This window comes from Ctenopharyngodon idella, chromosome 11 (assembly GCF_019924925.1).
Source record: "Ctenopharyngodon idella isolate HZGC_01 chromosome 11, HZGC01, whole genome shotgun sequence".
Lineage (NCBI taxonomy): Eukaryota > Metazoa > Chordata > Actinopteri > Cypriniformes > Xenocyprididae > Ctenopharyngodon > Ctenopharyngodon idella.
In genome coordinates this window covers 27,108,217-27,123,866 of record NC_067230.1, presented here as the reverse complement: position 1 = coordinate 27,123,866, position 15,650 = coordinate 27,108,217, and the positions used below count along the sequence as shown (strand labels likewise).

General features: G+C 36.8%; 1 protein-coding gene across 13 annotated transcripts in view; it reads left to right on the top strand.

The window, feature by feature from the left end:
• cacna1da (calcium channel, voltage-dependent, L type, alpha 1D subunit, a) overlaps positions 1-15,650 on the top strand; it is a 92,591-nt gene that overhangs the window by 15,344 nt on the left and 61,597 nt on the right. For all 13 annotated transcript variants that reach the window (XM_051912549.1, XM_051912551.1, XM_051912541.1 and 10 more), the window contains exon 4: positions 11,942-12,081. In XM_051912549.1, the coding sequence (XP_051768509.1) occupies positions 11,942-12,081 (140 nt within the window). The remainder of the gene's footprint in view (positions 1-11,941; positions 12,082-15,650) is intronic.

Below are 15,650 nucleotides of genomic sequence, written 5' to 3'. Positions count from 1 at the left end.
GAATTTGCTGGCATTTTGATCACTTTCAGCGACATTTTTGCTCCAAACCCCCATTAGTTTATTTTTCTATTTTTTGCCTTGCATGTTCAAAAAAGAAAAAGGATAAAAGAAAGAAAAAAGAAAACATGGTCGTACTCTGGTACATTTATGATAGCCAATTTATCTTTTCCTTTGGGGACCATGAGGTTGACCACAATGTAGATTTTTCAGGTTATAACATAATGGAGACAATTTATCCCTACAAAAAGGACAACAAACACAACACACCCTGGCATAAGTAAGCTTTACACCAGCGTTTTCACACAGTTGTCAGGTTTAACCTACATTAGAGTCACTGTGAGATAAGACAAGCTTAAAATAGAGCAAAATGATTTGAGATGGAATCAGCCCCAAGCGAAAACCGCACCATAAGAAGTATGAGAGAAAAGACTGATGTTAAAGGGGTACTTCACCATTGGCAAAATGGGCTTTCATTAAAACTTGTCTGCCTATACAGTAGAAAGGCGGGAAAAACATTGCTAATCAATGCTACCTGACTAGAGAAAACAGAGAAAAAAAGGCTGTTGTCTTCTCTTTTGCCAAATAGTTAGCAAAACTTTGACACCCATAATGCACTGGGCATGTTGCCGTCCAAGGCCACCCCCACCAGTCTGCTATAGATACGCCTAAGCAGTCAAATACCACCTTGCTTTAGTAGGAAATACTCCTTAGCAAACTTTTAGTCATAATGGTGTCGACTTACATTGTTCCTGGTTGCAAAAATTAAAAGTTTAAACGTTTAGCGGGTGCGAGTTACATTTGGTTTCCAGTGAAGATTCCAGCGCATTGTAAGCAGTGGCTGAAGGCTGCAAAGAATCGTAGATGCAGAGAGAACGCCGTGACGGAAAATCTGAAAAACCTCTGTTGTTGTAGTCAACATTTTAAACTGGATGATTACAAGAACATAGTGTTTTAGGCCAAAAAGAGGGGGAAAAACTGAAAGAAACAGTCATTCTGTCAGTTCCACCCAACCCCCCGAAACAAAACACTGTCATTGGGCAGGGATACAAAAATGCAGTACAATCTGTAGTTTTCACGAAAGCCCTGGAGCTGTCAAAAGCAGACTTTTGCTGACAAATAAACATGAATTTCTTGGCCCAGATAAAACAGAGAATGAGTAAACATTGTTCATTTGCATATACTACTGACATTGTAACAATACAAAGCGGGTTGAAAATCACTGTAAGGGTGTGTCCACCAAAATGTTTTTTTTCCCGAGGCTAGCGTATTTTTCCAATTGTTTTCAATGGGAGCGCCACGTTTTTAAAACAGCAGCGAGGCACTGAGCATCTATTTCGCGCTGAAGCGCTGAACGCTCAGCGTTTTTTACCGGTCGCCGAGAGTTGAAGAATGTTCAACTTTGGGTAAAACGCAGCGCTCATCACTGTCACTTTGTACCCAGGTGTCCAATCACAGTGGAGGAGGGGCAGAACAAATACCCCACCGACCAACCGCCACATTCTGCTTGTACAACAAGAAGCATAATAACGGAACTAAATAACTTAAAGCAAAATCCAAAGCAAATACTTTACATTGTATCAACATTTTTATATAGAAACAGTACGAAAACGAACTATCTGTGAAATGAGATACTAGTAACACTTCCGAGGATATTCCGTATCATAGCAAGCAAAGTGTCTCAACTAAAAAAAAAAGGCGTTTTCAGCAGAGCGCCTAGCGTTTTTAGCTTTCTAAAAACGCTTTGGTGGACACACGGCCTAAGCGTAAACCTGTTTGGGAGGAGACGCTGGTGATTTCTCTGAGGGGAATCAGACGTGTGTGTGTGTGTGTGTGTGTGTGTGTTTGTGTGTTTGTGTCTAGCTGTGTCTCCGGACCCCAGCGGTGATGAAGGCTGAAGTGTATGTTTAATCACTTAGCTAACCGCTTATTTTCACCAGATGCGCTGACTTCCCAGTGCTCTTTATCTTAGCGTGTGTGGGTTTGACGCTTTGGAAAGCCTCTGTCCATTCGTGTGTATATGCATATGTAATATTGATGGGAATATTTGATTTTGTGTGCCACACTGAGTATGCGTTTTATATGAATTTCGATTTGTAGGATTCTGTGTAATGGAGTGTGTGAGAGGAGAGAGAGAGTCATATGGAGTTTGATGTCTAGTTTGCTCTCAATGCATTTACTAACATTTCAAATGTCTATTAGTTATAGTTACAACTATTTCAGTTGAACGTGTTATTGCACATGTACCATTTAGTTGCTTTGGATAAAAGCATCAGTTAAATGAATAAATGTAAATGTCATGCTCTAATGTAGAGACAGCATTAAATTCTTTTTTCCTCAAAATTGGACTTTTTAACTCACCATTTCAGAGTTTATATCTCACAATTCTGAGAAAAGAAGTCAGAATTGCGGGATAAAAACTTGTAATCGCAAAGAACAAATGTGGAATTTGTGAGTTTATATCCCGCAATTCTGATGTTATAACTCGCAATTGCAAGTTTATATCTCACGATTCTGACATTATAACCCGCCATTGTCAGAATTGCGAGATAAGAAGTCTTATGTAAATTATCCTTTACATTATTTTTTATTCCATGGTGAAAACAAGCTTCGTTTTTCTTCCTGTGTTAGAGTATTAATTACAGTTTTGATTGCTCGCATCTGAATTTTGATAATTTGTGAAGCAATGAAAGACTCCCAATTTTCTGACTGTTTGTGACTAATACAGCTGACGGGTTTTTTTTCTAGCCATTAATTTCTACATTTCTGTCTTTACCTCAACTACTCAAATTCATTGTTCAGTGGTTTTCACGTGTTCATGTCTAACTGTAGATACTGGTGGTGCTCTCTGTGTGTATATGCGTCTCTGGCATCGGCACTGAGTTTTCCTCAGGTGATCTCGTGCTCAAGCATAAATAAGCGATCTTGCTCATGGGCTTCGAGTCAAGTCAGATTTCAGAATCACACTTACTAACATGCAGAGGCACTCGCAGGGACACACACACGTAATAGATGTAGATACACCCATAATATAAAAGATCATTTATTTTTGGTAGTGCCTGCAACTGCAAACAGGCTTTATTTGTGAAGGTGGTTGTAAATAACTTGACTAGTAATCTATAAAAAAGGATTCTGGATTATTGTAAGGATTTCTGTCACATGTTGGAACGAAATCATTTTCCATGTGTTAAATGTATCATAACTTGCTTTAGAGACGAAGCATCTACAAATATGACTAACTTGCAACTTTTTCATTACAAAGACATCGCACTAGTAGTTTACTAGATGTGTTCGATCTGTTGCTGTTCTGACTTCTGTGCTGATGTTTGGATGCAATACAACCTAACTGGGTCTTTACTAGAGTTTTGTTGCAAGATGTTTGCTGCATGAATGGAACATCCGGTCATGTATTAGGAGTCGATGGGAAGAATTTCTTAATGTTTGGTTAACTGGTTTAATTGTATACAATGTATACCCTAACGCTCAAAATAATGAATTGGTTTGAGTAGGACAAACTTAAAGGTCACCTATTATTCCCATTTTACAAGATTTAAGTTAAGTCTCAGGTGTCCCCAGAATGTGTCTGTGAAGTTTCATCTTAAAATACCTCAAAGATTATTTATAAATCCATGTTGTAAATACCCATTTCTGACTATAGTCAAGAACAGGCTGCGCATGTGCCTTTAAATGCAAATGAGCTGCTGTGCCCCGCCCCCTCTCTACGATCACATTTCCTGTCTCAATTGGATTCTCTGGTGGATCTTCTGAGGGCGGTAACTATGGTAATACAGGACTGTCAGTCAATGGGCATGGGCGGGGCATGAGTAATGTGACGTCACATTACTCGGAGAATCAAAATGGCTTGTCTAATGAGACTGCTTTGGTTTAATGGGGATTTTAAAAAAAAGGAGTGGCTGGATTTTTATCATTGTAGGGTGGTTGTGTTCACACACTGCCAACACACATTTATATCCAAACACCTTGTAAAAGTGGATTTAGCATAATAGGTGACCTTTAAATTAAACAAATGAGTTCAGTCAAATCAACTTTTATGAGTATTTAGCACTTTCTTTTTCTTTCAAGTTCACAGAAGTGATATATTTTAAGTAAACTGAACTGTTTCATTGTTTTGAGTTTTATGAACATATTTCTTTTAATTTAGACGAACTTAAGTTTAACTAAAACTGGGCTGGGATTTCTATTTCCCAGCAGGCTTTGCCCATGGCACTCAAAAGGGAGAGTAAATGCTAAAATTAAGTGTTATATAATGTTTTTTTTTTTTGTGTGCAAGATTAATGTTAAGTGGGAGATTTAGTAGTGATTAATGTTTTGTTATGCTAATTTAGAAGAGTTTCTGTTAATGTGGGTTTTTGGAGAATTACCATCATGATGACAAACATGTGGCTTGGTTTGAGAGCAAGTATGTTAAATGCTTTATATTGCTGCATTCATTTAGCAAGTGCTATACCATGCTATTGTTGACATGATATCAAATAGAATTTTCTGAATTAGCCTGTTCTAGCTAGCTAAGTTTACACTAATAAAAATGTTTATATTGAGGTTACATGATAATATGAGTTAAATGTATGAATTAATGTACTCAAACATTTCAAGGGTTAGTTCACCCAAAAATGAAAATTCTGTCATTAATTCTCAGCCTCACATCGTTCCACACCCGTAAGACCTTTGTTCAACTTCGGAACACAAATTAAGATATTTTTGATAAAATCCAATGGCTCAGTGAGGCCTGCATTGCCAGCAAGACAATTAACACTTTCAATGCCCAGAAAGCTACTAAAGACGTATTTAACACAGTTCATGTGACTACAGTGGTTCAACCTTATTGTTATGAAGCAACGAGAATAATTTTGTGCACCAAAAAAAAAAATAATGACTTTATTCAACAATATCTAGTGATGGGCGATTTCAAAACACTGCTTCATGAAGCTTTACGAATCTTTTGTTTTGAATCAGTGGTTCGAAGCGTGTATCAAACTGGCAAAGTCACGCCCCCCCAGTGGGGAACCATGGAAATTTCAAAACACTTATCACAAAGCCTTGTTTACTGAAATCACATGACTTTGGCAGTTTGATACACGCTCCGAACCACTGATTCGAAACAAAAGATTTGTAAAGCTTCAAAGCTTCATGAAGCAGTGTTTTGAAATCGCCCATCACTAGATATTGTTGAATAAAGTCGTTATTTAGTTTTTTTGGCTCAAAAAAATTAATTCTTCACACCATAACATTAAGGTTGAACCACTGTAGTCACATGAACTGTTTAAAATATGTCTTTAGTAGCTTTCTGGGCATCTGAAAGTGTTAATTGTCTTGCTGTCAATGGAGGTCTCACCGAGCCATCGGATTTTATCCAAAATATCTTAAATTGTGTTCCGAATATGAATGAAGGTCTTACGGGTGTGGAATGATATGAGGGTGAGTAATTAATGACAGAGTTTTGCCAACTTATTCAGGTTTACAGTGTATAGAGGGGTTTAAAAAGGACAGTTCACACTGAAATTGTCATTTGTTCACCCTCAGTTATTGTTTGTTTGTGTAACACAAAAGCAGATATTTACACTACTGTTTAAAAGTTTGGGGCCTGTAATAGTAATGATGCTTTCCATTACATAAAAAAATTACATTTTAAAATATATTTAAATAGAAAGCAGTTGTTTTGAATTGTAATACTATTTCAAAATATTATTATGGTAAAACTTTAGTGGTAACACTTTAGTATTGGGAGCACATATAAACTATTAACTACAACTTTTCCCTCAATAAACTCCTAATTTACTGCTTATTAATAGTTAGTAAGTTAGTTGTTAAGTGTAGGTATTGGGTAGGATTAAGAATGTAGAAGAAGGTCATGCAGAATAAGGCATTAATATGTGCTTAATAAGTACTAATAAATAGCCAATATTCTAGTAATATGCATGCTAATGAGCAGCTAGTTAAAAAACCCTAAAATAAAGTGTTACCACTTTAGTTTAGGGTCCAATTCTCACTATTATCTAGTTGCTTATTAGCATGCATATTACTAGGATATTGGCTGTTTATTATTACTTAAAAAGAAAATCCCTTAATCCTACCCAATCCTACCTTTCTAACTCTTAATAAGCAGTAATTGGGCATTTATTGAGGCAAAAGTTGTAGTTAATTGTTAGTTAATAGTGAGAATTGGACCATAAACTAAAGTGTGGTCATTATTGTTTTTACTGTATTTTTTGATCAAATAAATACAGCCTTGGTGAGCATTAGAGACTTCTTTTAAAAACATGACAAAATCTTTCCAGCAGTTCTTGTCCGTGCAATGAAAATGAATGACCATGGCTGTCCCTAGTTCCCTTCCACTTTTATTGTATGGAAAAGAACTGCTTAGTTCTGTTCAATGAATGAAAGAAAGTTATGTGTCTAAATAATGACAGAATTTGTGAGTGAACTGTCCCTTTAATGCTGTAGCTCAAATTTTTCTGCTGTAGTTCCCGTCCGTTCAATCAGGTACCACATTTTCAGGTGAAATTGCTTTGCTCCAGAGGTCATCGTGTGATAAATGAAATCTGAATGGAATCTGAAATGGAGACATGAATTGCAGTATGATGATGTTTTGAGGGGCATCTTTGGTCTCATTAGTATTCGGTCATTTATTGCATCTGCCTGTGTTCTCCCGCTGCCGCCCCCACACACTGCCCCTCAGTGGTCAGGGGTGGAACAGCGAGCCCAAGACCACCTGATTCTGAGCAGCGCTGCGTAGTGGGAAAGGATGCGGTTGGTTGCTGGGTTACTGAGCGAGAGGACGAGGTTCAGAATTGCATGGCTATAAGAGAGAGGAGGTGGAATAGATGCTGCATTCAGCTGGCTGTCTTTATGCATTCAAAGTTTATCACTGCAAGGTCATTTGAAATACCGTCATATTTCTATAACACAGTTGTGATCAGGATCTTTTTTATTTGTGTTTCTTTGACTGGCTGGCTTTTTTCTAAAGAAAAGCACTTTCTGTGCCGGGACACGGTTGTTTGTCACTCTTGTTCCACAAGCTCACACACACACACACACACACACACACACACACACACACACACACACACACACACACACACACACCCCCACCCACACACACACACCGTTCTACTTATTGTTTTGGTTAGTAGGAGGAGGTAGAGGGGAAGGTAGAGGGGAAAGTCTGTGATGTGGTCTGCGCTCCTTCCAGCTTTCCTGGTGTACACTGACTGATCTATACAGTCAAGAGAGAGAGAAAAAGAAAGATGGAAGTGGAGGATGTAGAGAGATGTCTTAATACATTTTTCTTGTCACTCAGAAATGCCAAGCTTCAGCAATGTCACAATGATGCTTCTGCTACCTTGAATTCTTGAAATCACTAGTCAAATGACATCAACACCCCAGTGAAAATGTAAATGTATACATTAAAACTTGGGCTGAAAATGCATTAAATGTTTTTTTTAAATGACTAATATAATGACAGTCAATTTATTGATATTTTGTTGCTAGATGGGTTCATGTGCTGGTATATGCCCGTATATTCTGTTACTTTGAACAGAGGACATCGTGATGTTTCCGGGATGATAAACGACATGATGTCACACTGACTCATGTCACGCCAGCTATTCGCCACATGCACAAATGTGCCTGCTCGTGTGTGTGTGTGTGTGTGTGTTTACATGCTTCATTTCAAACCAATGAATATGATAAATGACATGCTGTGTTTACCAATTATAGAATAAATCAAAACAATAAGTAGAACCAAATCGCAATCAAATTAGCTGTTTCCTCGGATCAGCATTTAGAATTTGTTTATGGCAATGTCACTCTCCTCACATTTTTCTGTGAATCAGTTTATTATTAATAATTCCATTAAGAAATTTTGGATTTGATTGATTCATCCTGTTCAAGTTCAAGTTTCCTCATACACTGATTCAGTTTTGTGTTTCCACTATTGTATTGATTTTACTCTAATATATAGATTTGATTTGCATTATGGTTGTGGGCTGATCTCAGATTAGTCAATGTAACTTGCAGTAGCTTTGAGTTTAAAGGGATAGTTCACCCAAAAATGAAATTTCTGTCATTAAGTACTCACTCTCATGTCGTTCCAAACCCATAATACCTTTGTTTATCTTCAGAACACAAATTAAGATATTTTTGATGAAATCCGAGAGTTTTTTTTATTTTTTTTTATCCCCCATAGAAAGCAACATAATTACTGTCAGTCAAGTTCCATAAAGGTAGTAAAGACATTGTTAAAATAGTCCATGTGACTACAGTGGTTCAATCTTTATGTTATGAAGCGACAAGAATACTTTTTGTGCGCAAAAACAAAACAAAAATAACGACTTTCAATTCCACAATTTCTTCTCTCCCCTGCCTTTCTCCTATACTCTTTACGTCCTGCACTTCCAGGTTCTATGTCAGAATGCCGGCTCATTATTGGCCGGCTCCTGCGTCAGCATCACACGAATGCATCGTGTTGCTCACATGTACATCATTAGCCAATACTAAGCTGGCGTTCGGACATAAACACGGAAGCCTGCACTGTGTTCACTACGTCAACAACGTAGGAGACTGACATGGCAGAGAAGAAATTGTTGAATAAAGTCATTATTTTTGTTTTGTTTTTGCACACAAAAAGTATTCTGTAGTCACGTGAACTATTTAAATGATGTCTTTACTACTTTTCTGGACCTTGAATGTGGTACTTACATTGCTTTCTACGGGATTAAAAAAAAACTCTCGCATTTCATCAAATATGTCTTAATTTGTGTTCCGAAGAACTTAAGGGTTTGGAACGACATGAGGGTGAGTAATTAATGATAGAAATTTCATTTTTGGGTGAACTAATCCTTTAAAGGAATAGTTCCCCCTAAAATGTTTAATTTATTCTTTCTCTCTTCTGTGGAACACAAAATAAGATTTTTTTTGAATATTCATGCTGCTCTTTTTCATGCAATATAGAGTATAAGTCATATGGACCACTTTTATGGTGCGTTTGTGTCTTCCTTGGAGCTTGACATCCCCTGGCAACCATCTAATTTCATTATATGGAAAAGAGCAGCATGAACATTCTTCAGAATCTCCCCTTTTGTGTTCCACGAATGAAAGAAAGTCATAAGAGTTTGCAATGAGGGTGAGTTCATTCTTGTGTTAAGTGTATAGGACACATGGGTCAAAAAATACCTTTTGGTATTTACAACTCATCCTTTGGATTCATAATGACTGTTTTTGAAAGGATTGAGCCAAAACAATGTATGGCTGAAGACAGATTTGATATTTTATTTTGCTCTTTAAATATCCAGACAAATATGTATCACAGCACTAACCAAAACAATTAAAACAGACTTCATTAACATAAAAGGGATGTTGAGCTTTTGATGTTGAAGGTGAAATTTGCATGTGTGGAACAGTAGGGCATGTGTTTATGAAATGTTTTTGTTTTAGTAAACTAGCTAATGGTTTGTGTGTGTGTGTGTGTGTGTGTGTGTGTGTGTGTGTGTGTGTGTGTGAGAGAGAGAGAGAGAGAGAGAGAGTATGTACAGTTAGTCTTTAGAGCATAAATAAGCAGATATGAGTCAGAGATATTTATGGATTGCCCCACAGGCCTCTGTTTTCCTCTCTCTCTTTCTCTCTATTCTCATACTCTCTGCTGATGGATGAATAAAAGTAGAGGGGTAATGGATTGGGAATGCTGTATTACTTTGTCCTCAACCGCATATCGCTTAATGAAGCTCTCTAGCTCCCATTTGTTTATTTGATATGTAAATGTGTGTTGTTTATTTGCATGATATGACAAGTTAAAGGCTGCTTTGTTAGCAAAGCCCATCATTTAAAGCGGCCATATTTTAAACATGGTTCCCTTGCTCTTTCTGTGAATCTCACGAAAAGATTTCCAGGCCATATTTCAATTGGAAGAAAAAAATATTTTGCATAATGAAAATAAAGCACGTTTAAGCACCATTGTGACATTTTTCAAAGAAACCTCCAAATGCATTTCCCCAAAAATGTTTATTAGTATAATGCATTAAAACTTATTACTTAAATATTATTTATGTAGGCAATGGTGTGTTTTTATGATCTCTTTCCATGGTTGAAACACTGATTGAGCGATTATATGAGACATGAGATGTTCATTCGTGTTTATTTTGTGCTATAACTAGTAGTAAAGAGAAAGAAATGATCACGCTTTGCTTTTATTGTTTTAATTTCCTGATAAAATGGACAGAATTTGAAAGATGATACTTTGTTTCTTATTGAAAGTAACAAAACGACACATTTTGCCTGAAATCTGGTCTTTTAAACTATTATCTGTCATGTGACAGGTTTGGCGGATCTTTGTTTAGATTCAGAGAAAATTGAGATACCAAAAACATTTTATATTAAATGCAATAAAACTAATATCAAATAATAAAAAAAAGTAATAAAAAAAAGAATGTCAACTGACAAAGTCATTTTTTCTAAGTTCCGGTATTGTTGTAGTCACTATTTTATTTTATTTTATTTTATTTTATTTTATTTTATTTTAAATCAGAATAAATGAAAGGCAATACAACAGATAGTACCATGATGTATAATTAATTAAAATATTTTCATTGTTTATCCTTATTAGATTCTTTCTTAAGTGGATAAATGTGTGCTATACAATGTATATATACTGTATGTGTACTACAAAGTTGATGTATTAGATTTTTGGCAAGTGCATTTGTTTGTTTCTATCATGTGTTTTTCTGTGTCATCTGTTTCAGATTGCCTCTTTGACATCCTGTAAATAGCTCATATTCAGTGCGGTGACTTCTCTCCGCTGCTGTCACTCATACAACTCACTCTGCCTCTGTCTGTAGTAGCAGGATCAGTGAGCCCGGGTTACTCTTTTCCCGCAGTAACAAAAGGCTCTTTTTCTGTTGCACAGGGCTAAGTGCTTCATTCAGTCGTCTGTAAAATGTTGGCAAAACGAGGCCCACAGCGTATAAAAGCTTCCCAAATGTCCTTACACTTAAACGCACACGCACGCACACCAACTAACCTCTTTCATTGTGCAACCTTTGCACAGCTGTCACACACACATAAAGGAGAAAGCTTGAGTCTCTGTGTGTTTGTATAAAGAGATGGTATTTGACAAGTTAAATGGCTGTGTCTAACACCATCAATGCATAGAAAACAACCCACTAGCCACTGCCATGACCGAGCGGCATGCTTTAATGCTTTAAAAACAATTTGCTTTCAGTTTTAGTAATGCAGCTCTGGTGTTGAGGAGTAACTAAAAGGCAAATCACTTATTTTCCCTCATAACATGTATTCAAGGATCATTTTAGATGCCATGGATCTGTTTATGCTAGTACAATTTCTCCAAGACACTGACTTAAAGAGGTTTTGCATTGAAAAAGTTCAAATATATGTAAAAATGATATTTTTCTATCATCATTCTGTCACAAACGCTTCATTTTTTAATTGTTTTTATTATATTGCAGAGTAACCTCTTATACGCTGTAGAAAATATTTTTCGAAGTTGTAAATAAAACACTAAAATGCTTTTTAATTCTTTCTACTTCACAATTTCATGTTTAATTCAATGTTACTTGCTGTTTTTTGTAATTAATTGTGAAATTTACTATCAATTTCGGAGTGGAAATTGTTTCTACGCCAAATTGATATCAGTGTGTGTGTAACTTGGATGATACTTCAAATCATAAACCAATTTTCAGTCTTGTATTGAATGTTTCAGTCTCAGACTGACGAAGCTGACCGCACAAAGTCATTCAGCTCTCTTGGGGTTATTGTGTGTGATCAAACCAATCCAAACATGTTCATGTGTGTTTGTGTTTGATGGAGGGTAGAGTAATCTTGGCAGTGAGCTGTAATGTTTTTGAATTTATTGTACACAGTTGTTCATCTTATCGATTAATTTCTCTCTCTCTCTCTCTTTTGTCTCGCACAGGAAACAGTCGAATATGCCTTCCTTATCATTTTCACGATCGAAACCTTCTTGAAGATCATAGCGTATGGCTTGGTGATGCATCAGAACGCATATGTCCGAAATGGATGGAACATGCTGGATTTCGTCATTGTCGTTATAGGGTACGTTTTATCTGCTTATATTCCAAAGCTTAGCTACTGTTTTACTGTTTTAACGGTTGCACTTTATTTTACAGTACATGCACTTACGTGTACTTACAGTGTACTAATATAAGGTAACTACATGGGTTAAGGTTAGGTTAGGAGTAGGTTCAGGGTTAAAGGTGTTGGTAAGTTGATTTTGAACAGTGCTGTTGGACATTGTTGATATTTGAAATCAACCCAAACAAACCCACCCCTCTTTTCATTGCTCCGCCTCCGAAACTCGCACTCCAATCCTAACCACCCTGCTCCGGGTCGGTCTCAAACCCCGGCCCGACCATCGCTGGCATGCGAGGTGAGTGCACTAACAATGATGCCAAACACCTCATTCTCTAGCGATCGTCACTGTGCAGTGGTTTAACTGCAAAACTCTCATTATCTGGCCTCTGTTACACACGCAATCCAAGTGGATGTCTGTTTTTCACAGCTGACGCAACAAAATGCTTCACGAAAAATAAAGCGCAGTTGATGAACTGTCTGTTTTCAGGCCTTCCCGCTTAGCTCTCTCCAGCACTGGAACACTTTTCTAATATAAACACGGGTGTTAAAGCACTTGCCCAGTCATAAACCTTCACTCAAGTGATCTTTTTTGAGTTCTTTTGTGTTGTGTCTCATCATCTCTCGTTTTTTTTTTCTTATTTTAAAATCTCCCTCTTGCTCATTCTGTCTCCTCGACTGTCATACGCCCCCTAATGCTGATTGGTTAGATGTTTGTTGTTGGTGTCGGCCCGACTAACTTCCAAACAGTGTTGTTGAAATTTTACTGAGTCCACCTTTAATACCTAGTTATTACTAGTTATTACTATTTATTATTTTTCTCATCTCAATTACAGAATTACAGAAAAAAATATTCAGCAAGGACGCATTCAATTGATCAAAAGCCACAAAGACATTTTATAATGTTACAACAGATTTCTATTTTAAATAAATGCTGTTCATTTGAACTTTCTATTCATCAAAAAAATCCTGGAAAAAATGCATCACTGTTTCCACCAAAAATATTGATAATTATTATAAGAAATGTTTCTTGATCAGCATATCAGAATGATTTCTGAAGGATCATGTGACACTGAAGACGAGTAATGATGCTGAAAATTCAGTTAGCAATCATAGGAATTAATGACATTTTAAAATATATTACAATAGAAAATTTTAAGTTGTAATAATATTTCAGAATATATATTTTACTGTATTTTTGATCAAATAAATGCAGCCATAATGAGCACAAAAACTCTTACCGACCCTAAATTTTTAAACAGTAGTGTATATACAGCATAGAAGAAGAAAGGCATTTAGAAGAGTAAGGTAAAGATAAAAATCAGACCAAACATGTCAATAGCCGTGTTTCCATTACAGATTTGCGCAAAACGTTTGCGATATTTTCTAAATGTCGCTAAAAAACCATTGCGAAATGACAGCGTTTCCATTAACCGATGTTATGCGGCTAAAACTCTCGCGATGAGTCATTTTCCTCTCGCGATAAGTCATTTTCTAAAAGATACTTCTTTCTGAGAGCTTTATTTGGAGCGTAATATATTTGCACTTCTCCCTCATAAATGTTCCCTGGGTGCTTTTCAATACTCCAATTGATGTTTCCTCATTTCTTCGCTCCTCCATCCTCCAGCTTGTGATCTGGAAACCGTTGTTTATTATTCTATAAATGCCATTTCAATTCTGTAAATTCACCGCGAAAGCTTCCTGAGGAGCTATGCGAGGATGCACAGGTGCAGAGACATCTAATAATATTAGTTTCTAGTATGTTAATTTCAATTGTTAATAGATGAATACTATTAGTATTCGATGTCACACTTCAAAAACATTAGATTACTCGAGGCTCGAGCGCAGCTGATGACGCTTTAAACTGACCCTCAGGGGATCAAGAATATTCCAATAGCCTATACAAATAAGATTTCCTTAGATTACCCCATCCTCGTTTTCTTATTTTGCATCCTCTCGTTTCATCTATGGGGGTGAAGCTGAGGTGTGAGGAAAGAGATGCATAAATAAGAAAAGAAAAGCACCCCTTGTCTCGTCATCTGTACAAACATACCGCGCTATCTTTGAAGAATGATGATGTGACTGTACGTCAGGTGACCTGTAAATGCGAAAAAAACTGTTTCCATTGCAGTTTTGCAAAATATTCCTTTTTCGAATTGCCTGAAAAACCACCTCATGCGAGCGTAAAAACTTTTTTGCGATATATGGGAGTTTTTGCGAAATTGACGTGTTTCCATTGAGCGTATTTTCAATTCGCAGTTTCAATTTGCGCAATTTAAAGGGTAATGGAAACGCGGCTAATGTCTTTCTCTTTTTCTTTCTCTTTCTGTTTTGGTCTTTCTTCCCATCATCCTCTGGAATGTCACTTTCACTAATTTTCCTCCTTTGAGGCCCTTCACCTTCTCCTCAACTCCCAAAACACACACACACACATACACACGCACACTCTTCATGCAGCTCTATGGCCCAGAAAAGACCCGTAAAGTAAACCAGTGACGTCAGCTGCTGTCTTTCTTTATACTCTGTCTTTATACCTGCATCTACGGAGCATTTCTTCATTTTAGATTAGCGTGAACTGTATTACTTACTCTTTATTTTCAGATTAAATATATTTATATTCAAAAAACACATTTGCTGGAGACCAGCACATCCTGCGTCAGTCTTAGTTGCTTTTTATCAACCATTCCTTTTTTGTTTTTCTTTTCTTTTTTTTTTTGATGATGATGATGATGCAGATGAGGAAGAATCCTTGAGAGTCCACCTCTTTCGGCTGTTTTTTATTCCAATGTTTTAATTTCATGTCACTTTCTACTGTATCAGCCTAAAAAAAGATGCAGAAGCCCAAAGATAAAATGATGAGGAAAAAAGCCGCTTCTCTTTTGTCCGTGCCTCAGGCCGGTTTCATACCGCATGCATAAGCAGTGTAAGCAAAAGCAGCCTAACTGCACCATCAGGCTCACGTTGTGCTTTCACACTGACAACTGCCCTTCTCTATACAGAAAATAAAGTGTTCCTGGGTTACTACACTGAGCATTTGCTTTAATAATGTCTATAAATTATACAATGGTTATTGTGAGTGTTCCATTTGAGAATTATTACAAACTTTATATTCATGAAATCTAATTTGCATAAAGAGTGAGACCACATTTACATCCAAATGATAATTAAAGGAATATTCCAGGGTTCATTACAAGTTACAAGCTTGATTGACAGCATCTGTGGCTTAATGTTGATTACTACAAAACGATCATACTTCCCTCCTTTAAAATCAAGCTGATTTAAAAACACGATGAGCAAAAACACGCAGTTTGTGTGTGTCCCTTTAAATGCAAATGAGCTGCTGCTCCCGGCCCGCTTTCCAGAAGAGGGCGGAGCTTTAACAGCTCGTGCTTCGGTTGCTCAACAAAAACAAAGCTGTAGAATCTCACACAGCCAAAATGATGATTGTCAGTAACGGAGTTCAGCCTTACATTGTTCAAACCTGAGTCGGACACTGATGGAGAGACTCAGGAAGAAGTTACAACTTGTAGAAT